Source organism: Megalops cyprinoides, chromosome 16 (genome assembly GCF_013368585.1).
Source record: "Megalops cyprinoides isolate fMegCyp1 chromosome 16, fMegCyp1.pri, whole genome shotgun sequence".
In the NCBI taxonomy this organism is placed as follows: Eukaryota; Metazoa; Chordata; class Actinopteri; order Elopiformes; family Megalopidae; genus Megalops; species Megalops cyprinoides.
In genome coordinates, this window is record NC_050598.1 from 5,045,001 (window position 1) to 5,069,330 (window position 24,330).

At 51.9% G+C, this 24,330-nt stretch overlaps 1 protein-coding gene across 1 annotated transcript in view; it reads left to right on the forward strand.

Annotated features, from left to right (window-relative positions):
* Positions 1–24,330, forward strand: part of LOC118790592 (neuronal tyrosine-phosphorylated phosphoinositide-3-kinase adapter 1-like) — a 40,650-nt gene that overhangs the window by 13,401 nt on the left and 2,919 nt on the right. The window contains 5 exon segments of the mRNA XM_036547544.1: positions 4,341–4,593; positions 20,060–20,451; positions 21,671–21,780; positions 21,782–23,375; positions 23,536–23,775. Of these exon segments, the coding sequence (XP_036403437.1) occupies positions 4,406–4,593; positions 20,060–20,451; positions 21,671–21,780; positions 21,782–23,375; positions 23,536–23,775 (2,524 nt within the window). The 5' untranslated portion in view covers positions 4,341–4,405.

Here is a 24,330-nt window from a genome sequence, read left to right on the forward strand (position 1 = left end):
TGATCTGCCAATCACCAACATCCCCCGCCCCCTCACACTATGACAGTTTACATTGACTGAAAGAGGTTTGTGCCGCAGCTGGGTTGCCATGTTCTCAGAATCCATCTGTACAGTGTTATATTTGCTTAGTAGATTCCCTTATCCATGGTGACTTGCATAGCTTACGTTTTTTTTTTTTTTTACATTATTCGTTTGTACAGCTGGATATTAACTGGGACAATTTAAGTACCTTACTTAAGAGTATAACAGTAGCAGTACAACAGAGGCACTCAACCTGGGACATGAACTGGCAACCAGTACCACACCTGGAGCCTCCAGTCAGGAGGATCTGGAGGGATCTGTCTGCCCAAGGGAGGGGGTGCGTTGGGCCCGCACCCAGGTCGGCCCCGTCCGACGGCACACGCACGGCGGTCCCCACCAGGGACTGTTTGAAGGCACCTCAAAAGACTCCAAGGCGACATAATTGCATGCTTCCCCACCGCTGTAATGCAATAATTGCCGGGCGGCCCGCTCCCTGCCGGATCCTGGAGACCAGATTGAACAAAGCTAACCCACAGCCTTCTCTGTAACCCAATTAGCCCTCCACAATATTCAGCAGCAGCGGGAGCGGGACGGGGGCCTGAATGGATGAACGTACTGCAGCCAGGCGCTTTATAACCAGGGTTATTTTCGGAGCAGCTCGGTTTCTCGAAAAACACCACTTTGTATATTATATTTCCGAAGCAGCGAATCCAGCTGCTCTGGGTGTTGGTGAAGATTGACCTGCTTTATTGGAAATCAATTTAGCGAACTGTCGACTGAAATAAAAAATGAAATTAAAAAATGCGGTGTTTTATGGAATGTAGCCATTCGTATGTTACATGTGTCCAATGAGAACTGTTCAGATCTGCATGCCCCTGCCGTGCCCCCTGGCTCCCCCTGCTGGAGATTATTTGCCCCGCACTCACAGCTGCCCCATGCATTGCCCAGGGGGTCACTGGTACTGCAACAGCAGGGGTCAGTGTTGCGCACCTGCAAACTGCACAAAGCGGCAATACCATCAAGAATGGCGGAAATTAATTTGACCAAAGAAAAGAAGAGCAGCCAGCTCAGCCTGTTATAAGGAGTAGGTTTCATTACCATTGCTGTTTGCTTAGCGCCTCTGTGAAATTTCAGCCAGGTACAGGCGTCTCTCGGACGGATCACGCGGATAAAGACACATAGACAGCAGGCGAGTTGGTGGTTTGGAAACGGTGGGGCTCAGGGTCTTAAGCATGGGCACAGGGCTGTTCTCAGGGAGCCGCGCCTTCCCTCTTCTGTATTCTTGTAAGGGGAGGGGTGTTGGCCTGAGCCGTCTGCACATCCCCTCAGGAGGGTGTGAATCCTCTATTTCGCCAATTAAAACTGACCCCTCTCCTGTCCAGCCCTCCCTCTCGTTATCCCCCATTCCCGCATTTTATTCTGATTAATTCATGCAGGCTAATGGCCCGCTGGAGGGCAGGCGCTTTAGCGCTGAGCGCAGGGGGAGTCTCCAAGACGCACCCGCACAGACGCGCCCCTCACTAACCCCCAGCCAGCTCTGCAGCCCCATCAGTCTGCGAGGATCGCTAGGTGGAGCTGGAAAATAAGAGGGATTGTGTAGAAATTGCATTTGTGTGTGTGTCTGTATATGTGTGTGTGTGTGTGTGTGTGCACACGTGCACATATGCATGTGTGTGCATTTGTGTGTGTGTGTTTGCTTTTTGTATGCACGTGAACCACGTGTGTCATGTGACCTACAATGTATTTGTGAGTTTTCGTGTGTGTTTTTCTTTGGATGTTCGTGACTTATGTGTGTGTGTGTTTTTTCGTTGGATGTATGACCTATGCATGTCATGTGACCTCCAATGTGCACGCGTGTATGAATGAATCTGTGAGTTGTGGGCTCCGCAGTGAGCATTCACTGTGTCTATTCTAATGCATCCTGCCCACGCCTGGGCCTGATGCTGCTCGCGGCGCTTGAGTCATAACACTACACTTCCAACCCCAACAAGGAAGTCACTGATAACAAATGATCATCACCAGGACTGGGATGCTGTAATTGACCTCAAGCACCCATCTGGGGGGAGAAGAATTAACAAAAACAAAAAAAAGTTATGTTGAACCCTTGTGCATCCTGGGGGAGTGGGGGGTTCTTTTTTGGGACCGGTCAGAGAGGAGAGGGGGTTGACATGGTGCGCGGGTCCCTGCAGCCAATCAGAGAGGCCGCTCGCAGCCCGCTCAGGGAGGTCCCGGGAATATCTGCCCCACAACAGGCTCCCGGTGCTCTGTGGGAAGCACCACCGAGGAATGTCTGCGCGGCATCATGTGACGCAGCGCGTTAGCGCTCGGCGGTGACAGTGCGCAGGAGAGGCCGAGCGCCCGGGGGCCCTGCAGGGCTGGAGCAGCTCTGTTATTTCACTCTGCCTGCTACTGTAATCTGGCGTCCTCCCTGCTCCACTTAAAACCCCTGCTTTCACTCTGTGCAGCAGGCAGTCAAGCCGTTCCGGCGCATTCCCAGCTGGTGTTTTAAAGTTGGCCCTCTGTTACGCTAATGCAAATAGCCTGTTAGCATCAGAGGCCTCTTTTCCACCAACGCGAACTAGGTTCTAGTTCTGGGCTGGTGCGAGTGCCAGTTCGGAGTTGGTTGCTTGCAAACCTTCTAAGAACTGGTTTGCTTTTCCACGGACTAGAGAGCCACCATAGAGCCACGTCATTGCGTCAATGTATACGTCTCCGCTTTCCTACTAGCGTCAAGCTTGCAGTGGTGGCTGGTGAGCTGGAAACAGGGGAAGCCCAAACACTACCTTTAAATCTATCATTACTTTCAAACTCTTCCCCTTTATCTTCCTTGAATAACAATAAGACAAATAATTCACAGAATAATCTACACCAATCGCGTAAATGATAATGCTCGCGAAACAGCGCATTGTCTGTAGTTTGTGTGCTTGCGAAAGCTACAACGTGAGATTGTTTAATTAACAAGGATGGCATTTATCAATTTAAATTACGTTAGATGCTCATGACACATCACATCTTTTGTGAGGTCTGTGTTCTAAACGTTATTGTTCATTGCACTCAACCTAACCTAAAAGTTTATTCTCAGTAATTTAAATCGATTAAACTAAATTTACCTCTGTTTTGTAATTTGAATTTTGTAACACAAGAAAGCTATAATGTGACACATTTAAAGATTTGGGATTAGTTGCCACTTATTCAAATTGCCATCCTTGTTAATTAAACAATCTCATGCTGTGGCTTTTGCAATAGCGCACAAATTTCTGCGGTGTTTCGCGAGCAGTGTTTGTTCCCGCCACTGCAAACTAGCGGGAACAAACAACAACAACAAAAACAAGAGAACAGTGCTTTAAAAAAAAACTTGTCCACTACACTTAATACAATGGTAGCCTTTTGTGAAGCCAAATGTTAAGTGACATTGGTAAGTGAAGCAATGTTAGAAAGTAGCATGCTAACGTTAGCTACTGTTACCAAGATTACGGTCGCTGGCTAGCTATCTGTTGGTCAGCTAACATCACCCAAGCAAGCATAGTTACTAATTTCTCACATCAATGATACGAACGTCGAACGTAACATTGATGTGAGAAATTATTAACTATGCTTGCTTGGGTAATGTTAGCTGACCAACAGATAGCTATCTAGCCAGCTAGCTAGCCATCAATGTTATGTTCGTAACATTGATGTGAGAAATTAGTACCTCACTAACCAGCTAAGAAATACATAGCTGGCTGGCAACAAGGCGAAACATTTGAAAAATAAAACTCTGGTTTTTCTTCTTCTTTTTAGGCAGACTAGATGCTATACTAGCTATGATTTTTTTAAAAAATGGCGGTCACAAAGTTTTAGTTGGTCTTATTGGTCACGATAATCCCGCCCCCAGCCCCTGACATAGCGGTTCTTTGTTCTAGACCAGCAAAGTGTTGGTGCTGCTCTCGAACCAGTTCTTTGGCTGTCGAAACATGAAGAACTGGTTCGAGATTAGGCACTGGCTCCGAACCGGCCCTCGAACTGCCTTGGTGGAAAAGGGGCAAGAGTGGACCGGCCTGTCCCAGGCATAAAGTGTGTGAACGTATGTCAGTGTAGCTCATCTGAGGGTTTCTTTCAGTGCACCAGTCAATGGTATTACCATTTATTTCAATGGTAAAATAGGGCAGTGTGTTAAAAAATGTTAAAAAGTATAATGGTATAATGATGTAATGTTGTGTACATTATTAGTTCAGCTGGAAGATCTTGTGAGAGATGAATGTACGCAGAATGAGTCGAAACACAGTAAAACATCCAAAGCAGCATTAATCTCAACTGTCCTCCTGCCTTGTCTTCTGCAGGGTCTTTGGAGGGGGGCGTTCCGTGAAGCCCCTCCCCCCTCTCTCTCTTGATTGGCCTCTGTACCATGAGCTCTGGCTCCGCCCAGGATGTGGCGGTGGAGCACTTCCTGCGGGACATCGAGAGGCGGGGCAACAGGCTGCACTGCGCTGTGATTGGCCGGGACGGGCAAAATCCCCACAGCGACATGAACCTGCTGTACCGTAAAAGCCGGCTGGACTGGCGGCACCGGGACTCCGACAGCAACAAGAAGAGGTGAGTGAGCAGCCGGGGGGGTGGGGAGGGTGGTTTAGAGGGAGACATGGTCACAGAAAATTGGAGCCCGTGATGGCAGGGTCAGACTCACAGATGAGTGTACCCAATGTTTGAAAAGGGCTGTAACAGTCACTTTGTTGACTAGCGTGGCATTGGTAAGTTCTGCACCATCATCTTGAACCAGGTGGTTTATCACTTAGCAGAAATGGCAGCTATAGAGATTGTGGCCTTGCTGGTAGGGTTGAATCACCCTCCACTCTATTGTCATGTCATGTGCTGAGCTCATCGGTCCTTTCCCTGGTGTGCCCAATGGATTTACACAGTCTGGCATGCAGCAATGGGGCAGGTTTAGCCAGCGGTGTCATGAGAAAACCCTTCTGGTAGATTACATTATTAATAGCAAGGTGGTTGAAGACGTTGAGGAGCTACATGGTTTATCTCTTTACTGTACTGAATCGCAAGAATATAATCATAGAAAGAAAGAAAGATGAAGAAGAGGAGAAAGAAAGACCAGACCAGCAGAAATGATGGGGGTGCGAATCCTATTTGACAATCCTGCCCTGTGAGCTTGAGAAGATGCTTTGGGTTTTTTCTCTGATGTTGCGTAACATCTCATGTGACTCAGGCCCCTCCCCCACAGCGGAACACATGTGTGACCTAAGGGCACGCTCCAATCAGTTCATTCACGCTTGCGCCTCTGTTTCCATCCTGGATTGAGACACAGAGAAACGCATAGCTCTTCCTGTTGCTGTTTTCTGGGGGATACAAATTAATAGCGTGGTAAGAGAACTTGTGTGACAAATCTGATTCAATGAGCCCCATACCTCTCCTTCTACCTCTCCTTACCCCTTACCCCCCCCCCCCCCCTCCTCCCCCCAACAGGCTGTTTGTGTACACAAGTAGTGGAGAGATCACTCCAGGCTTAATTGGCCAATAGGGATGACTTCCTCGTTTCTCTAAAGAACAGAGAGAACACACAGATAATGATATTGCGCTTTAATGTGCACAGTTGGTGTATGTAATTATGTATGTAGTTAAGAACAATGTATGTAGTTAAAAACATGGGTCACATTTAGTACAGAGCTGACATTTGCGAATGTTACTACAGCTGTAGTTAAACATTTAAGTACAATGTAATCGCCATAGTGTTGTGTAACAAGCGTGCAGTTTCACTTTGTGACAAATGTTCTGTGATTACATACACAAAGGACTATGGCTTTTATTTGTGTCCTCATTCAGAAGTTTAATGTATGAAAAATGGGCGTCTGAAGTGCAGTTTAAAGCTGGTTAAAAAAAAGCACTTTCCTGCTGCCTGTCCCTCAGTGAGGTAGCGGTGGTGCTGTAGATGCTAAATCAGTCACACGCTCAAATGGGATTCACTCAGGAGCGACAGCAGCATCACCAGCTCCCTGTTCCACCCTCTGCAGGTACACTGTCTGAGACAGGGAGAGGATCAGAGGAGAGGAAGGGAGAGGATCAGAGGAGAGGAAGGGAGAGGATCAGAGGAGAGGAAGGGAGAGGAACAGAGGAGAGGAAGGGAGAGAGAAAGGAACAGAGGAGGAGGAAGGGAGAGAGATGTTTATGCTATCTATATGGGTTTTCTTCCATGTATATGTTTTCTTCTATTGTACATAGTTGTATGTAGGTCTAAACTTAACGTTTAACGTCCTGCCAATAAAGCACCACTTAACTGAGAGAGGAATAGAGAGGAAGTGGAAGAGAGAGGGAAAGGAATTGAGAGAGGAAGAGAGAGGAAGAAGAAGAGAAGGAGGGGAATTGAAAGAAAAAGAGAGAAAGAAAGAGGGAAGGGAACTGAGAGAGGAAGAGAGAAGTAGGGGCACTGAGGGAGAAAGAGAGGGGAAGGGGAATTGTGAGAGGAATTGAGAGTAAGAGAGAAAGTAATAGATGTGCCCGGCTGGCACCAAAGCGGTAAAGATCTGTCAGTCAGCCTGTCTGCATTCCGCTGGTTGTAATGCAGAGAGGGTACGCAGGATATCCCGGCTCTCAAATTCATCAGATTTTAGAGTGTGACGGAGGGAGGGAGGGAGGGAGGGAGGGCAGCTGAGTGGCATCGTTGCTTAGCTGCAGGGGCAGAGAACTGTTATTGCGTCAGATGGCGAGGAGGAGGGAGAGCCGATTATTGGGATGGGGGGGGGGCGGAAATAAAGTCAACCAAACCAAAAAGCAGTAGGCGTAGAGAGTGGGCCGTACTCATCTGCAGTGAGCGGAGGAGAGGGAGAGGGAGACACGAGAAGGGAGGCATCACAGGTAAACAGGTAGAGGAGCTCAAAGCTTGTGGTGAGTAACGTCCCAAAGACGTCAGCATCCCTCACAGTTGGAGTAGAACAGGCTGAATATTAACATTCCATACAAATATCCCCGTTGGCTTTCACTTGCCTCATGTGTCTCTGGCGCTGTGCCTTATCTTCAAAGTGGCATAGCCACGCGCTGGGTTTGAGGCATCAGTAGATAACGTACATTTAGAACGTGACCTCCCTCTCTCTGCCCGCCCCTTCCAGGCCGTTTCTCAGTTGTGAAAGTCAGCAGTTTTAAGTTGGTGAGAGAAATGGTTTAAAAGGCAACGTTTTGCGCAAAAGATGTGTTGAGCCGGAAGAGCTTCAGCTGCTCATCGCTGATGTGGGCTGTGTGTGCCCAGGGAGAGAGGAGTGAGGAGAGAGAGAGAGGGAGAGAGAGAAAGGGTGATAGAGAAAGAGGGGAAGAGAGGAGGAGGAGGATGGCCTATATTTATAGGACAATCTGGCCCCGTTGTGTCTCTGCAGATCAACATGCGCAGGGTCAGGACTTACGCACACACACACACGCACGCGCGCACACACCCACACACACACACACACACACACACTCACACGTTACACTCTCACACACATACACACACAATTACACACACTCTTTCTCACACGCTTATACACTCTCACACACATACACACAATTAGACACACACACATACACACACACACACACACACACACACACACTGACACTCATACACACACAATTACACACTCACACGCACACACTCTCTCACACACGCTTATACACTCTCATACACATACACACAATTAGACACACACAAACACACACACACACACACATGCAAATGTATGAATATAGCACATGTCCAGCCCATCTTCTGCCACATCCCTCTCTGAGTGTACATGCTTGTAAGGCCGTGTTTACAGTGCCTCATCAGGGCTTCTCGTGATGCGGCTCCTCCAGCAGGAAGCGTAGGGTAGCGTTAGCGTTAGCGTTAGCACTGTGGCGCACTGTCCTCGGGCATTCTGGATCCTGATGCTTTCTGCCACTTGCGCAGCACTCCCTTCGTCAGGAGGCAAGCGCTGATGAAGCCAACGAGGTCACTCTGCTCCACGTGACTCACCCGTTTGGGATCCAGCAGGGGACACGCGGAAGTTACAACTGGAGAGCCTCACCGGACCACAGCTGATAGCGTGCACATCCTCGCATGAAACTCACACAACCTCCTATGTCTTACTCAATGCAGAAACACATGCGCACGCACATACCACGCACACATTCACATATACACAAACAAACTAACAGAATAGAAAAATACTATATCACTCACACGTACACACAAACACATACACACGTGTGCACACATGTGCACACATGCACACAGACACACTCACAGAATAGAGAGATACGACATCACACACACTAAACACACAGTAGAGAGAGAGGCCAAATCACCACCGCGGGCGTTCACAACATACCCTGCCTGACGCAGGCACGTCACACAATCTCACAAGCCTTAAAAGTCCGCCCACGCATCCGACGTTAGCAAAAACGAGCACACTGACGCACACACACACTCACACACACACACGCACGCGCGGCTCCTTCACACACGAGGCCCAGTTTCCCGGTTTCCGAGTGCTCTCTCACAGATGCCCACTCCCACACACATCCAGCAGGAAACGAAACCTCCGCTCACCTCCCCTCCCACTACATCCCTCCGGCCCGCTTCGCTCCATTCATCCTCTCCTCTCCTCCCCTCCCTTCTGTTCCGTCCGCCGCTCCTCTCTCTCTCTGTCTCTCTCTCTCTCTCTCTCTGCCGGGCCGCGCCGGTTCTGCTGCTCCGGCTTCGGCACGGAGAGTTCCGGCGGGGGGACCAGGAGAGAGGCGATGTGAGGACAAAGCAGAAGAGCTGCATGAAAAAAGGGAGCCAATGTCTTTTTTGAAAGAGCGAGGAGAGGGAGCTGAAGGGTTCCTTTTCGAGGGTGTGCTTCAGCGGTCCTGCTGCGAGACAGTCGGGTTCACCTTCGAACGTGAGGCCCCCCCAGACTGTCTGGGATGGGAGGTGCCTCAGAGTGAGGGAGTTCAAAGCAGGGGGGGAGTGGGGAGGGGGAGAGAAAAATAACAAAAAAACGGTGTGACTGAAATTCCAACACATTCTCCCCAACGGAACGAGGGCGCGACACAGAGCTCCAAAGTCACTTCGATGCTGGATTAAAACTGTGGCGCTCTAACATAGCAGTAAGGAGTGTTTGTAACCAGGTTGCTGGTTGCTGGTTCAATTCCCCACTGTAGCACTGCTGCTGTACCCTTGGGCAAGGTACCTAACCCGTAATTGCCTCAATAAATATACAGCTATCTTAATGGATCATTAATTAATCATGAAAAATTTTAACCTATATAAGTGGCTCTGGATAAGCGCATCTGCTAAATGACAATAATGTAATGTAATGGGTTTACCCGCTTACCAGGGTTTGGGATTGGTCACCAAGGTGAGGGGCGGCACCTCAGTACACACCTCTGTTTTTTCACTTTCCATCAGGAGGCCGACTCTAACGTAGTCACCTGACCTAATTGCACTCGCTCTCCTCCGTGTGCGCCTACCTGTTGCTGGCCCCGTTAAAGGCTGCGCTCGCTCTAATAGAGTGCTAATTAGCCTCCCAGATGAAGGAGGGGGCGTCACTGCCTCTCAAGACCCCGAGGAGGGGAGTTCTGCTGCCCGGGGTGAGACTCAGGGCGATCCCAGCCCCACTTCAGCGCGCGACTCACCTCTAATGGCTGCTTTCCTCCCACGTTCAGTTCAGGGACCGTGTTTGAAGTGCACAGGAAAATGGCACATGGAGGTCCGCGATGCGCCTAAAAAGTATGCAGTGCAGCGTGCTGGTAGGGTCTGGGAGAGGAGCAGTGTGTGGAGCGGTGATTTGGGGCACCTGACCCGGAGGGGTTCTGAGGCCTGTTCCCCTGTAGGGGCGCTGCCAGCATGCCCCTGAGCAAGCTGCGGTGCTTTGCCGTGGCTGTTTAAATCGCGGCTGTGTAACTGCAGTCTAATCTGATGTATAATGAGCAGAAGCTGCAGAGTGTGAAATGGTTGGAAGCTGTAAGTCGCTCAGGATAGGGACCGTCTGCAAAGGAATTAGGTGGTGTAAATGTTTTGAAAAAGTGATTTGTCTTTTAAATGATGGCGTGATTCGGATTCTCAACATCAGATAACCTCGAAATGACGTGGAGTCGATGTGACCCTCAGTGTTCAATCAGGGGGCCTATCTGATTCCTGGTTCGCCATCTCACTCACAGGGAGGGATCTCCTAAGTGTACACCGTCGCAATGACGGCACACCAGTTTCAACAACATCATTCCAACGTTGTGTAAAAACATCACAAGTACATTATTTGTGGTAATCCTCTGATTCGGTCAGTGTGGGGACAAGTGTGGGGCGGAGGGAATCGGTGCAGAAATGCTTATCCATTCTGTCTGGGTAGCAGAGGAAAGGAAAAAAATCCCTGAACAGGTAATGTGCCACTGATCCCAGTGCACCGTGGCGGGTTCAGCTGAAAGTACCAGTGAATAAAAACACCTCTGTTCAGAGAGGCTAATACGTTCTTCTGTGACAGTAAACGCTTATGCAAAACTCATCTACGGGACTGTGGTAAAGAGGGAAGTGTGTGTGTGTGTGTGTGTGTGTGTGTGTGTGTTTGTGCGCACGCGTGGAAATGGGGCGGGGGGGGGGTCATTGAGAGGAGCTGTCAATCAAACAGTCAGAGGTTGCTGTGCAGCCTGGTTACCGGGGCAACAGCGGGGATGCCTGCCAAGGTCTGAGTGACAGGAGCGATATAGTGAGAAAGGGAGAGAGAGAGCTCTAGCGAGAGACAGAGAGAGAGCAAATGAACAAATTGTCCATTTCGTGGAATGAAATATTTAATTGAATCAATTCATGAATGAGTAAATGTGGGAATCTTGAGATGTAGGAAGAGTGCTTCTTATACACACACGCATATATACACACACACACTCACACACACATACACACACACTCTCGCATGCTCCCTCATGCACACACACGGGCATGGACGCAAATGCACACATACATATGCACACAGAGCCTAAGACAAATTCATGTGCACGTGTGCAGTACACACACACACACACACACACACACTCACTCAAACATGAGTGTTGCCTCCCCCTCTGTGCTACCAGTGCTGCAGCCCTCTTTATATTCCCATGTGCCATTGATCCACTATGAAGGGACTGTCTGTGTGTCAGTTAGTCAGTCAGGCAGTCAGTCAGATGGTCGGTCAGATTCCATCAGTTCGTGAGTCACTGTTTAAACATATCAGTCACTATGGCAGTTAATATGTGTGTCTGTTACTTGATTTATTTTGCAAGTCAGTCAGTCACCGCATCAGAATTTAATTATTGGGTGAGTCAGTCACTGCACCAGAATTTAATCAGTCATTCAGTCGCTGCATAAGAGTTTAGTTTGTGAGTCAGTCAGTCACTGCATCTAAATTTACTTAGAGAGTCAGTCAGTCACTGCATCAGAGTTTAATTAGTCAGTTAGGCACTGTATAGGAGTTTAATTATTGAGTTAGTCAGTCACTGTATCAGTTTAATTGCAAGTCGGTCAGTCACTGCAACAGAGTTTACTTAGAGAGTCAGTCAGTCACTGCATCAGAGTTTAATTAGCCAGTCACTACACCAAGGCGACCATCTGTGTCAAGCTGTTGTAAAATCAGCCTATCACACAGACTGCAGAAAGCCTCAGTCTTATTAACTCACTCAGCCTGCCAGAGCTTTATCCCCAAGTAATTTACTTTCAGCCTGCATGTGTGTTAGGTTGTCTGTCTGTGTGTGTGTCTGAGTCTGTGTGTATGAGTGTGTGTGAGTATGTGCATTTGTATGTGAGGGTGTGTATGTCTGTGAGTGTATGTGTGTGTGTGTGTGTGTGTGTGTGTGTGTGTGAGTGAGAGAGAGGTTTACAGTACTGCACAGCTGGTCTTTTTCCTTACTCTCTGTGTAACAGCTGCTGTTTGCAGACTGGCCACCTGTCTGTCAATCCAGTGCAATCCAGTGAGTGTGTCTGTCTCAGCTGGTGAGGAGCAAGGCTGGCTCCTGGCCTTCCACATACATGAAAGCACACCTGCTCTAATACACACAGACAATACCAATACATGACCCTTGCCAAGGTCTCTGAATAGACAGCAGCTGTACAAGCGCAGGAATAAATGTCCTTAGCCAAGGCAATTTTATATGTTTTAATCAGTGTTAAAGACCTGGTCCCACATATTAGTCTCAGTACCAGCAGTGCTTACAAATCTCCAGAGCAGAGACTTGCAATATCCAAACAAATTTTCTTTCTTGTTTTTCCTGTTTTTTCTCTTACTACGTTGAGATATCACTATGATATCACTAGCCTTCAGTGCAATTATTCTTATCCAGGGCCCGTAGCCGTCAGCTTCCTTGAATGTCGTCAAAGCCGGGTGACAGATTGGCTCAGCTGGCAGACAGGGCACACGAGTTCTCGCTGCGTCAACTTTGAAGACGGATTGGCAGCTTCACGTACAGCCCGCTGACCCCCTTGCTCCCTCCCGAGGGCTCCTGAAGGCGTTTTTAGTGAAAGGCGTCATCCTGACGCCTCCCTTTGCGGATTTAAGCGGAACGGCGCGGCCGATCCCCGCTGCCAGTTTCCTGTGGCTCCCCGAGGTCACCGGTGCCACGGCTCCGCCGAACGCCCTCGCCGGACACTCTGTTCCCGTCCCATCTGTGCCCTGGAGAAGGAAGAGTGGGCGGCTTATGAAGGAGAGAGAGAGAGAGTGAGGGAGAGAGAGGGAGGGAGGGAGAGAGGGAGAGAGGTGGGGAGAGAGCGATGGGGGGCTGAAGAGTGAGGGTGAGAGGTGGGGAGAGAGGGAGGGAGGTGGAGAGAGAGAGATGGAGAGAGAGAGGGAGAGAGGTAGGGAGAGAGCAATGGGGGGCTGAAGAGTGAGGGTGAGAGGTGGGGAGAGAGGGAGGGAGGTGGAGAGAGAGAGATGGAGAGAGAGAGGGAGAGAGGTGGGGAGAGGGGGAGATAGAGAGGGAGCGAGGGGGATGAAGGGAGAGAGGGAGAGACAGAGACTGAGAGCTTGCGTGGGAGTTTGAATGTGGAAATATAAACCTACTGACATACTTTTAAAGCACATAACAACAGCGGCGTTAGCGGCGGTGATGGCTGCAGAGGTGCGGCTGACAGCGGCGATCTGCGGCAAAGCTGGCGGCAGGCGGTGCGTTTTAGGCGCGTGTTAATTGCGGCCTCCCCGGGGCGACGATCAGCGCTGTTTTTAGCACGGGCGCGTCTGGCACCGTGAAATGCCCCCCTCCCACCTTCCCCCCGTGCGCTCGGCGGCAGGAGCTCCCTGTCTGCTCCTTCGTTAGGCTCCTTTGTCTCTGCACCCCGACTGTTGGCTGTCTCTCTCCCTGCTCCTCCTCCGAGGCCCCCCCGTCGATCTCCTGTTACCCTGCATCTGTCTGCGGCTCGCTGACAGCCCCCTCATCCCTCGCAGAGACCCCGCTGCCCCCCTCTCCTGTTCGCCCCTGGCTGTCAGCGTCTCCCCTCTTTTTGTCTCTGTTCCTCCTCCGTCTGCTACAGCGCTCTCCCTCACTCTCTCCCTCTCACTCTCCCTCTCACTCTCCCTCACTCTCTCCCTTTCACTCTCCCTCTCACTCTCCCTCACTCTCTCCCTCTCACTCTCCCTCTCACTCTCCCTCACTCTATCCCTCTCACTCTCCCTCTCACTCTCCCTCACTCTCTCCTGCACTCTCTCCCTCTCACTCTCCCTCACTCTCTCCCTCTCACTCTCCTCTCACTTTCCCTCTCAATCTCCTCTCACTTTCCCTCTCACTCTCCCTCTCACTCTCCTCTCACTTTCCCTCTCACTCTCCCTCACTCTCCCTCACTCTCCCTCTCACTCTCCCTCTCACTCTCCTCTCACTTTCCCTCTCACTCTCCCTCACTCTCCCTCACTCTCCCTCTCACTCTCCCTCTCACTCTCCTCTCACTTTCCCTCTCACTCTCCCTCACTCTCTCCCTCTCACTCTCCCTCTCACTCTCCCTCACTCTCTCCCTCTCACTCTCCCTCTCACTCTCCCTCACTCTCTCCTGCACTCTCTCCCTCTCACTCTCCCTCACTCTCTCCCTCTCACTCTCCTCTGACTTTCCCTCTCAATCTCCTCTCACTTTCCCTCTCACTCTTCTCTCACTCTCCCTCTCACTCTCCTCTCACTCTCCTCTCACTCTCCCTCTCACTCTCCCTCTCACTCTCCTCTCACTCTCCCTCTCACTCTCCCTCTCACTCTCCTCTCACTCTCCTCTCACTCTCTGTCTCTTTCCTTCTGTCTCCCTCACTCTGTCTCCTCTTTTGCTGTTGTTCCATGGCCTCCCTGTGTGTCTCCTCTCCCCTCCCATAGCTGTTCCTTTTGAATCTCATTTGGGAGGACTTTACCTCACTGAAGGAGGTGAAGTTGGACACCTCTGCACCTTTTTATTCCTTCCTTCCTCCTCCCCCTTTCCCTCCCAAATGCCCCCCCCACCCGTTCTTCATCTCTGACCTTCTCCTCCCTCATCTCATCATCCACCTCCGCCAAGCCGTTCATCCCTCCTGCTCCACCTCTCTCCCCTTCATCACTCCTCCCTCTCCCTTCCCCCTTTCCTCCATTTCCTTCAGCCACCAATATGATTTCGCCCCCCTCTCCATCCCCTCTCCCCCCCGCCGCATCCATCTCCATCCCTCCATCCCTTGCTCCCCTCTTCTGCCTCCCCTTCCTCACTCTTCCCCTCCCCCCAGTCCAAATCGTTCACTCCTTCCACCTCGCCCTCCTCTCTTTGTCTCTCGGCTCCTCTCTACCTGCAACCCCCCCTCCCTCTCTCCCCCTTTCACTCCCTCCCTCTCTTTCCCTCTTCCTCCTGCTCTCTCTCTCTCTTTCTCCACCCCCCCTCCCACAGATTCTGTGTCTGTGAGCGGAGTACAGATCACTTAAGCATCTCTGATTGAAAGTGCTTAATGCTCTCAATTAGACCTGCAGACTCCCCCTTTCTGCCGAAATACCCCGGAGTGTAAAGGGAGCAGACAGAGAGCATAAAAGCCGGCTCTCCTCCAGCAGACGCGTGTCTCCCAGAGCACTCTTTTAACGTGCCGTAGCGTTGGCGATAGCTCTTCAACTTGCCAACCCAATGAGTCATCTGAGGTTGCACAGAGCACCTGGAGGATGCGACCACAAACAGGCACAGAGACACATGCTTGCACACGCACGCACACTCACACGGGCACACACATACACACACACACACACAGCAACACACACGCATGACAACACACATAGGCATGCACACACATACACATGAATTAATATGCAGGCATGCACACATACGCACACATGTAGGCATGGCAATGTGCATAGGCACACACATGCTCACACACATGGCTACGCACACATACAAACAGACATCAAAACATAAAGATAACAGTAGCGCCTAAAGCACACTGTTGGCTGTTTAAATTAGGATTTCTGGTATCAGATCATCCCCTTCTGCCTCTGCCGCCCCGACTCCGTAGGTCATTTTTGACCATTTGCTCCAGGGGGAAATATTTGGGGAAATGCTTATTATCAAACCAACTGCCTCCCAAACACAGATTCATGGAAAGACACTGAGGCAGTCACACAGAGCTACACATTAACTCAGAGGCAGTCACACATGACACCACTGTGAATTCTAATGCTGACCCAGAGAATGGGTGTGGAGAAAGTCCAAAAGCGCACCATGCCTCTCTCAGACTGACCCCTCTGTCAGTCTGTATTTCATCTGAGACGGCTTTATTAGGGTGAGGATGAATGAAGCGTCACAAAGACCCTCCTGTCTCCCTCCCTCTGTTTATCTCTCCCTCTCTTCATCTCCCTCCCCCATCATTTCTCTTCCCCCTTTCTTTCCACTCCTCCCTCGATTGGTTTTTCTTTTGATTTCTTCTTCCAGCCCCTCTCTCATATTCTCCTAATCCTCTGGTGTCCTCTTGCCCTCTGTGTGGTGCTTTAATCTCCCCTCGCCACAGCCCCCTCATTCCCCCCTCCATCTCTCTCTTTCTCTCCATCTCTCTCTGTCTCTGTCTCTCCATCGCTCTCTCTCTCCGTCTCTCTCTCGCTCTTTGTTCCTCTCTGTCTCTCTCCATCTCTCTCTCAAATTAAAATTCAAAATAGTTTCATGGACACGAATTATGTTGTGTAAATATTGTCAAAGCATATAATATGCACATATTCATACCTAGATGTACACACACCTATATATATATATACATACTGTATATACACATACATACAGTACATGAAAAGGAAGGATCTGGAAGGAAAGAGGAAAAAAGAATAAAAAACTAATCCTGGCTACACATCTGAACTAATGAACATGTAATGCTTAAAATGGTTAAAGATAGTTAATAACGACTGGTGGTTACACGCTGTCCCTCAGGATAATGTAGACTGAAATGGTCGGTGCCTCTGTTGGGGCTGTAAGTCCTTCCCCTAGCAGGACTCACAGTTTTTCATTATGAAAAATGAAAATACTCTCTCTCTCCATCTCTATCTCTCCCTCTCCCTCTCCTTCTCTCACTGCCTCCCTTATTCCCTCTCTCACTCATTACTCTCTTGCTCACTCCATCACTCAGTCCTCTCTCACTGTCACTCCCTCTTTATCCTTCTCTCACTTTCTGATTCCTCTCCTCACAGTAGCTCTGACTCCCTCTCTCACACCCATTCTGTGACTCCTTCCCTCATTCTCACTCACACCCTCCCTCAGAGTCACTCTGACTCCCTCCCTCATTCTCTCTCACACCCTCCCTCAGAGTCACTCTGACTCCCTCCCTCACACTCACTCTGACTCCCTCCCTCACACTCACTCTAACGCCCTCCCTCACACTCACTCTGACTCCCTCCCTCACACTCACTCTGACGCCCTCCCTCACACTCACTCTGACTCCCTCCCTCACACTCACTCTAACGCCCTCCCTCACACTCACTCTGACTCCCTCCCTCACACTCACTCTGACTCCCTCCCTCACACTCACTCTGACTCCCTCCTAGTGGATGGTTACTGTTTCTGCTGAAGGCATTTGGAGGTACTCCCTGCTTCCTCCCAGTAATGGTTTGAAATGGAGGCGGGTGGTGACATGCGAGGCCCCGCCTACCTCGCACTGCAGCAGATGTGGAAGCTGTGTCATTTGATTTGCTGTTGGTGTGAGAGGCAAACATGCATGAAGAGCCTTACCTGTGCCGGAGTCAGAACGTGAATCCGTGTGGGGACCCTGGCAGGTGACGGGGTGAACATGTGCGCTTGTGGGCCTTGGCTCAGTATCGTCTCCACGGCCGGCCATTTCAGCGCGGGTCTGGGGTCTCACCGTGAAGAAAAGTCTCGCGCTCTTCCCAGGGACCACACTGGAGCTCCATCTCCCCCTCTCCACACCTCTGCCATAATGAAACAAGCTGACAGAAACACCCCTCACCCACACACCAGCAGGGGCACACACGAACCCCCCGCTCTCCCTCACACCTTTGGGCAGGGGGCGAGGGGTAACCAGCAGGTCCCCAGGCAGAGAGAGCAGGGGACTGCATCAGTGAGGACAGACATGGGAATGATCCACAGGAAGAAGCACAACCAATAATGTGAAAAACAAACAGTCCCTCACTGTGGAAATAGAAAAGAAAAGCTTTTCTATTCCCTGTGCTGTACCAGCTCATATGAGATCACAGCTCATATACCAGTTCACAGAGCTGTATGAGATGAATATATGACCCACACATGCACACACACACACACACACACACACACACACACACACACACACACACATACACTCACTCGCACACACACACATGCACACACACACATACACACACATGCACGCACACACACACACACACACACACACGTTCACACTCACATATTACTCACAGATGCTGGCACCAAGAACCCCCCCACCCCCCAGGCCACCCTCCTCATGAATTTTAATCTCCTTTCTCACACTCAGGTGTCGTCAGATGATCTGGCTGCTGTAGAAACCGTCTCTGTCCTCTCTCACTGGAAAAAAGGGCTGCATTAACATCTCTCATTTTCCCATTCCCTTTCTTTCCTCAATCTCACTTCCCCCTTTCCCCGTCTCTGTCTCTCTCCCGCCTGTCCCTCGTCTCACTCCGTCATCCTCCCAGAGGCGCTGCTCCGGCCTGTCATTGTGTCTGGCTTCACATGCGCTCCAGCGTGGTTCTAATGTGTTAATGTGCCGGAGCACAGTCGGGCGGCCGGTGTGAAAATCCGGCATTACCAATCTTTTTTTAAAAAAAACGTATCAGGGTTCGCTGCCATGACATGTGCCGAAGCAGCCGGTTCCTTCAATTTGGCAGCATGGTGTAAACGTACCATGGTTTTCCTGAGTATGCACCACGCTGCCTCTCATTCTCTATGTGGTGTTAATTTCCTACCAAGTCACTGTACGGACACAGCGCCGTGTGTCATTTTTTTCCCCCTCAAGGGAGTGGTGATGTTCCGCTGCGGTGTAATGCAGTATGATGTACACTCTTTAGGGGTTTATGGGTTAATTTACTGTGCACAGTTTTTGAAAGGCTTTTATGAGTAGTGAAGAAGAAAAGGAAAAATTACGTAATTAGCATCAGCACTATTATTAGCATTATGAGCAATAGCGTTGTAACCATTATCATTAGCAGTGGCCCAATAATAATAATCATTAGCATTATTATAATATTATAATGAAATCTTATAATGTATTATTATCAGTATCGTGATGATCATTATTATAAGCATTGTTAGCATTGTTGTTAGAGTGATGTTCATTTTGCTGAGTTGGTCAGTGTGTGTTGGTGACACAGGAGGGCCTCGCTGCATGGTTGTGGTTTGAGGTATAGCCGGGTGAGCCCTGAGTCTCTGCACAGCACTGCGTCCGCCCGTCTCTCCTTTACCCATCTCCTCATGGCTGTGCGGGGAGAGATCCCACTGGGTCCCATATGTGTGAATTCAGAAGCCTGCCACTCTCTCCCTTTTCCCCTTGCCATTTTCGCTCTCCTCCATTCTCCCTGTGTGCCTCTCTCTCTTAAATTAACGCTTTTTTTTGACTCACCCATCTGTCTCCCTTTTTCCCAAGTTTTGAGTTTATGCCCCCTCTCCTTGCAGCTTTTTCTCCTTCTCGCTCTCCTTCCCTGTTTGACTTCTCCTCCGCTCTGCCTCAAAGTCCTCCTTTTTTGTGTGTTCATCTGTTCTGGTTCTTTGGTCTGCGACCTGCCGGGTTTCCCTACCATTTTTTTTTTCTCTCTCAAGGAAAATGGCTGACCTCCTCCGTCTAGATGAGAAACCCAGACACATCATGACCCTTGAGAACCAGAGACTCAGCTCTACGCCCTCTCTGTCTCTGTTATCGTCTCCCTCTTTCAGCTCAAACTCAAAGCTTTGCACCCCCTCTCACTTTCCTCTCTTGTCTCTCTCTCTCCCCTCCTGTCCCTCTCTCAAAAGACGGAGACTGGCTTTATTAGCATAACGGGGGTTATCCAGTGTTGCCAAAGCTTTTTATGGCAGGAATATGTAAAAGCAGCTCTCCCTCCTCTCCCTCCTACTCCTCTCTCAGACTGACAGAGGACAGTAAGAATAGGAAGGAACAAAACAAAAATCAGTAGTAATGATAAGGGGAGCGGGTAAAAAAGTAAAATAAAAATAGATCTTAAGAAAAGAACAACACAACGTTCTCAAAATAAATATAACTTTCTCCTCCCTCTCTCCCACTCTCTGTTTCTCCTTCTCTCCCTCTCCCACTCACCGTCCCTCTCTCTCTCCTAAATTCAAATTCGAATAAGCTTTATCAGCATGACCACACAGGTGTACAGTACTGCCAAAGCCAAATATAAATATATGCACTAAATTCTCTCCCTCTCTCTCCCCCCTCTCCCACTCTCTCCCACCCTCTCTCCCCCCTCTTTCACTCTCTCCCACTCTCTCTCTCCCTTCTCTCCCTCTCCCACTTTCTCTCCCCCCTTCTCTCTCCCACTCTCTCCCACCCTCTCTTCTCCGTCTCCCACTCTCTCCCACTCTCTCTCATCCCTCTCTCCCTCTCCCACTCTCTCCCACTTTCTCTCTCTCTCCCCCCCCCCCCCCCCAACTCTCTCCCTCCCTCTCCAGCTCGGGCAGTAAGGACCCCTCCGCCACGGTGGGAAAGATGCGAGACCTGGCATCCTTCCGGCGCCATTTCCGCATGGGCTTCATGACCATGCCGGCCTCTCAGGACCTGTCCCCACGGCCCTGCTCGTCCGCCATGGCGCCACGCTCGCAGTCCTGCCACTCGGTGGGCGCCGGCGGCGACAGCCTGGAGAACGGACACCACTCGGGCCCCCAGGCCCCGCCCCCCTCCTCAGGAGGCCGCCGCCCGCCGGCCAAACCCAAGCGCCACCCCAGCACGCGGCTCAGCTCCACAGCCGACCCCCGGGGCGGAAACATCCCCCCGCCCCCTCTGGAGGCCCCGCCCCCTCCCCCGCCCACACAGCTGCCCGTCAAGCACCCGGAGAAGAGGAACGGTGAGTTCCGATTTTGCCAACGGCACAGTCTATACGTTAGGTTCTCTGCTTTGCTCCAGGCCCATGTGATGAGCTGTCCTGTCCTCCAGGGGGCACACTTGTATATCAAGCTGCTTTGCGCCACAGAGCATCCCTCCGTATGCCCCCTCCATGTATACCCCTCTCCTCAGGTTCACACATGCCCTCCACATCCGTAACCCGATCACCCCCCCGGTTGAATGCCTTCCTCTGCGTTCATGTCTCCTCGTCCCATGAGGAGGAGGCAAATGCGGGGTGGCAGCTGTTGGTGCCTCTCTCCAGCAGTAAGCTTTTTGTTTCACACACCCCTTTACTTTGACACGGAGGCTGCTGCAGGGTCGGTTCGTGTCAGAGCGCCGTCCATTCACACAGCCTTTGAAGCGGTTACACCATTGAGAGAAAGCCCACACCGCTCTCCTACACGTAACCTTGCCGTGCATTCGGTTGAGCGTCCTCACCTCTGCACCGCTGCACTGTTGTGTCATTTCCTTTGCAATTTACGAACTGCCGCTTTCGTTACCAGAGGCCACGGCCGTTCTGCTATAACTGTTTTTTGCTCTCCTCGGGAATCGGGACTTTTTAAACTACGACAGCAACGCAAAGTGCTTCAGGTTGTTGGGCTGTCTTTAGGACATAGCTGTCATTAAAACGTCCATCCCTCTCTTTGTCAATTCTGTTCAGTTCCGATGAGCTTTATCGGCATGACAAACACCGTATGGCATTGCCAAAGCTTATAGATTGTGAAAACGACACCGAAACTGATGGCTCTCCCTTTTTAAGTCAAATTCAAATTCAGATGCACTTTACAGGCATGAATATATATGCATGTACACATACATAAAGGCATATACGGGATAGGGCATGCTTCCTGCCCACTGTCCCTCAGGTTGTGGCATTCAAACACATGTCGCACTGCCAAAGCTGCCAGAAGGACTTGTCATTTCTGTCTCATCCCATTTCTATGCTGTGGAAAGATCATTTAAAATATCCAAAGTGGTTTTTCTGTAATTATTTGAAATTTATTATGATATAGAAGAAAGTGCATCCGTTTCCACCTCACCAGCCTTACAGTCTATCTCTCACTCTGTCTCTCTTTGCTCTTTTTCTCCTTCTTTGTCCCTCTTTCTTCCTGTCTCTCTGCTCTCTCTCCCCACCTCTCTCTGTCTGTCTTCTGACTCCATCTCTTTCTCTATCTCTGTAGCTATGAAAAAGTCAGACTCAGGGGAGATGTCTGGGAGAAAGGTACCCCCTCTCAAGCCTAAACGGAGTCCCAACACGCACCTCTCCTTCGACCCCCCGCCCCCCCGGGTGCCCCCCCCCAGCCACGCCCCTGCCGCGCCCCTCGCAGGAGAGCGGGGGCGGGGAGGAGGATGGGGAGGAGGAGCCGGTCTACATCGAGATGGTGGGGCGTGCCTTCTCCCGGCGGGACAGCCAGAGTGCCACGCCGCACCCGGCGACGGCCACCACCACGCCCGACTCAGACTCGGACGAGAGCGAGGCCATCTACGAGGAGATGAAGTACCCGCTGCCCGAGGAGTCCGAACCTCGGCACCGCCTCCCCCTGAAGCATGACAAACCCGGGGCGTCCAAACCCGCCAAGCCTGCCCACGGGTCCGCCCCCCATCCCGCCTCCTCCTCCTCCCTCCCGCACCAGTCGTCCTCCTCCTCCAAGCCCAAGGCCACCGTCTCCATCTCCCACTCCTCCCCGCTCCCCTCCTCGTCCTCCTCCACCCCCGTCCCGCAGCCGCTGCCGTCCGGCCCCCAGCCCCCCCGCGCCCCCACCCCCTTCCTCTTCCTCGGGAGCAAAGCCCAGGCGGAGCCCAGCAACAAGATCCCGGCGCCCTTCCCCAACCTGCTGCAGCACCGGCCCCCTCTGCTGGCCTTCCCCCAGCCCGCCGCCGCCTCCAGCGGGGTCAACGTCCAGCACAAAGCAGCCAGCACTAAGCTGGGCACCGTCAGCACCCAGGCCGCGCCCGCCAATGCCCCCCCCTCCTCCTCCTCCACCTCCGCCTCCAAGCTCCCTGTCCTGCAGCTGGGCCCCAAAGAGGCCTCGGGGTTGGGCGGGGGGCAGCAGGAGAAGCACCTGGGTGAGCTGAAAGACGCCCTGCTGGGCCCCGCCCCCGGGCTGCGGGCGAGGAGTCACTCCACCCCCCTCCCACCCTCCTCGCAGTCCTCCTCCCACTACGCCCACTACCACCACCACCACCCGCACCACCACCCCTCCCACTACCACCACTACCGCAAGGCCGAGAAGGAGCTGCCGACTTCCCACAGCATGAAACTGGGGCCCCAGGCTTCGGCCCAGGCCCAGACACAGACCCAGAGCGGGGGCGGCGCGGCCAAGGAGGGAAAGAGCGTGGGCTTCCACCTGAAGTCTGACAAGAGGGAGCGGGACAGGGAGAGGGAGACGCCCTCCCAAACCGCCCCCGGCACGCCCGCCCCCAGCTCCACCAACCCCCAGACCAGCTCTGGCTCCGCCCCCTCCCCAGCCCCTGCCCCTCAGTCCTCCTCCTCGCAGCGCCCCTCCTCCCGGCCCCTCCTATACCGCTCCCACACCCCCCACCCACTGTCCCACGGCCTCCCTGCCTACCAGCCGCCCCCCCCAGACAGCCCCATGCTGTGGACCTACCCCTCCGTAGGGCTGAAGAGGCCCCCAGCGTATGACAGCCTGCGGGGGGTGCAGCTGCACTCCCCCCACCCGCAGATCACCGCGCTGACCGGCGGGGGCGGCATCCCCAAGAGCAGCTCCGTCCCGGCCCCGCCCCAGCAGGGCAAGGCCGGGGGGAGGGGCGACACGGGCAGCCTCTCTCGGGACGGGAGCGGGGGCGGGGCCTCCATGGACGAGGGCCCCTATTGGCCCATGCAGAGGAAGCTGTCTTTCAGCCACGGCTTCAGGGAGACAGAGAGTGAGTGATAGGCAGAGACAGGGCACAGGAGTGAACTGAGGGCCTGCTGTGATTGTGTGTGTGTGTGTGTATCTGAGTGTGTGTGTAGCTGTATATACATTGTGCTCCTGCCCTCATGTTCTTGTTGCTCTCTGAGACGTATCTGGGTTTTCCTCAGAAGAAGAGAGCAGCCGCGTGTGGAACGGCAGCACTGACGCCCTGCCCCGGGGGGACAGGGAGGACCGGGGACTGGGTGGCCCGGGGGGCGTGTCCGGCATCCCCGTGCGGTCAGCGGGAGGTGGCGGCGGGGGGTCCAGCGAGGGCACGGGGGGCACAGGGCCGAGCGCCAGCGTGCGGGCTCTGGGCCGGTCCGGCCTCCCCCTGCCCTGCCAGACCTTCCCAGCCTGTCACCGCAACGGAGGTAGGCTGCAGAGCATGTCATAGGCTGCCCCCGCTGGCTCCACCCACAGGCTGCCCCCACAGGCTCCGCTCATAGGCTGCACTAACAGGCTCCACCCATAGGATCTACCCACAGGCTCACATGCTCTGCCCACTACAGGGCACTGTAGTCTGAGCTGCAGACTAAGCTACTGCTGGTCCAGTAAGGTAGACAGAAGAATGAGCCTGGGGGTTACTGCTGGTTTCCCTGCAGCTCACAGTAATGTATCACATAGTGGCAAGCCATGAATATGATAGATAAAGGGAACTAATAGAGTTTAAACCAACCAAGCCAATATCACAGCCAGGAGCCAAAGAAAGCAACAGAGGCAGAGTGTTTGACTGAGGATTACAGCAACAGCAGACCTTGCCTGTCCGTAACAGCCTCTTCAACAAGCCTTATAGTACCACCATGTATTCAGTGTACTCTTCAGTCCATCACGCTTATTATTCAAATATATTTGCATGCACCAGTGTATGAACAGTCCTGTTCTAATAATGTACTATTATCTGTGTGCTTTTGTCTTTGGTGTGCATG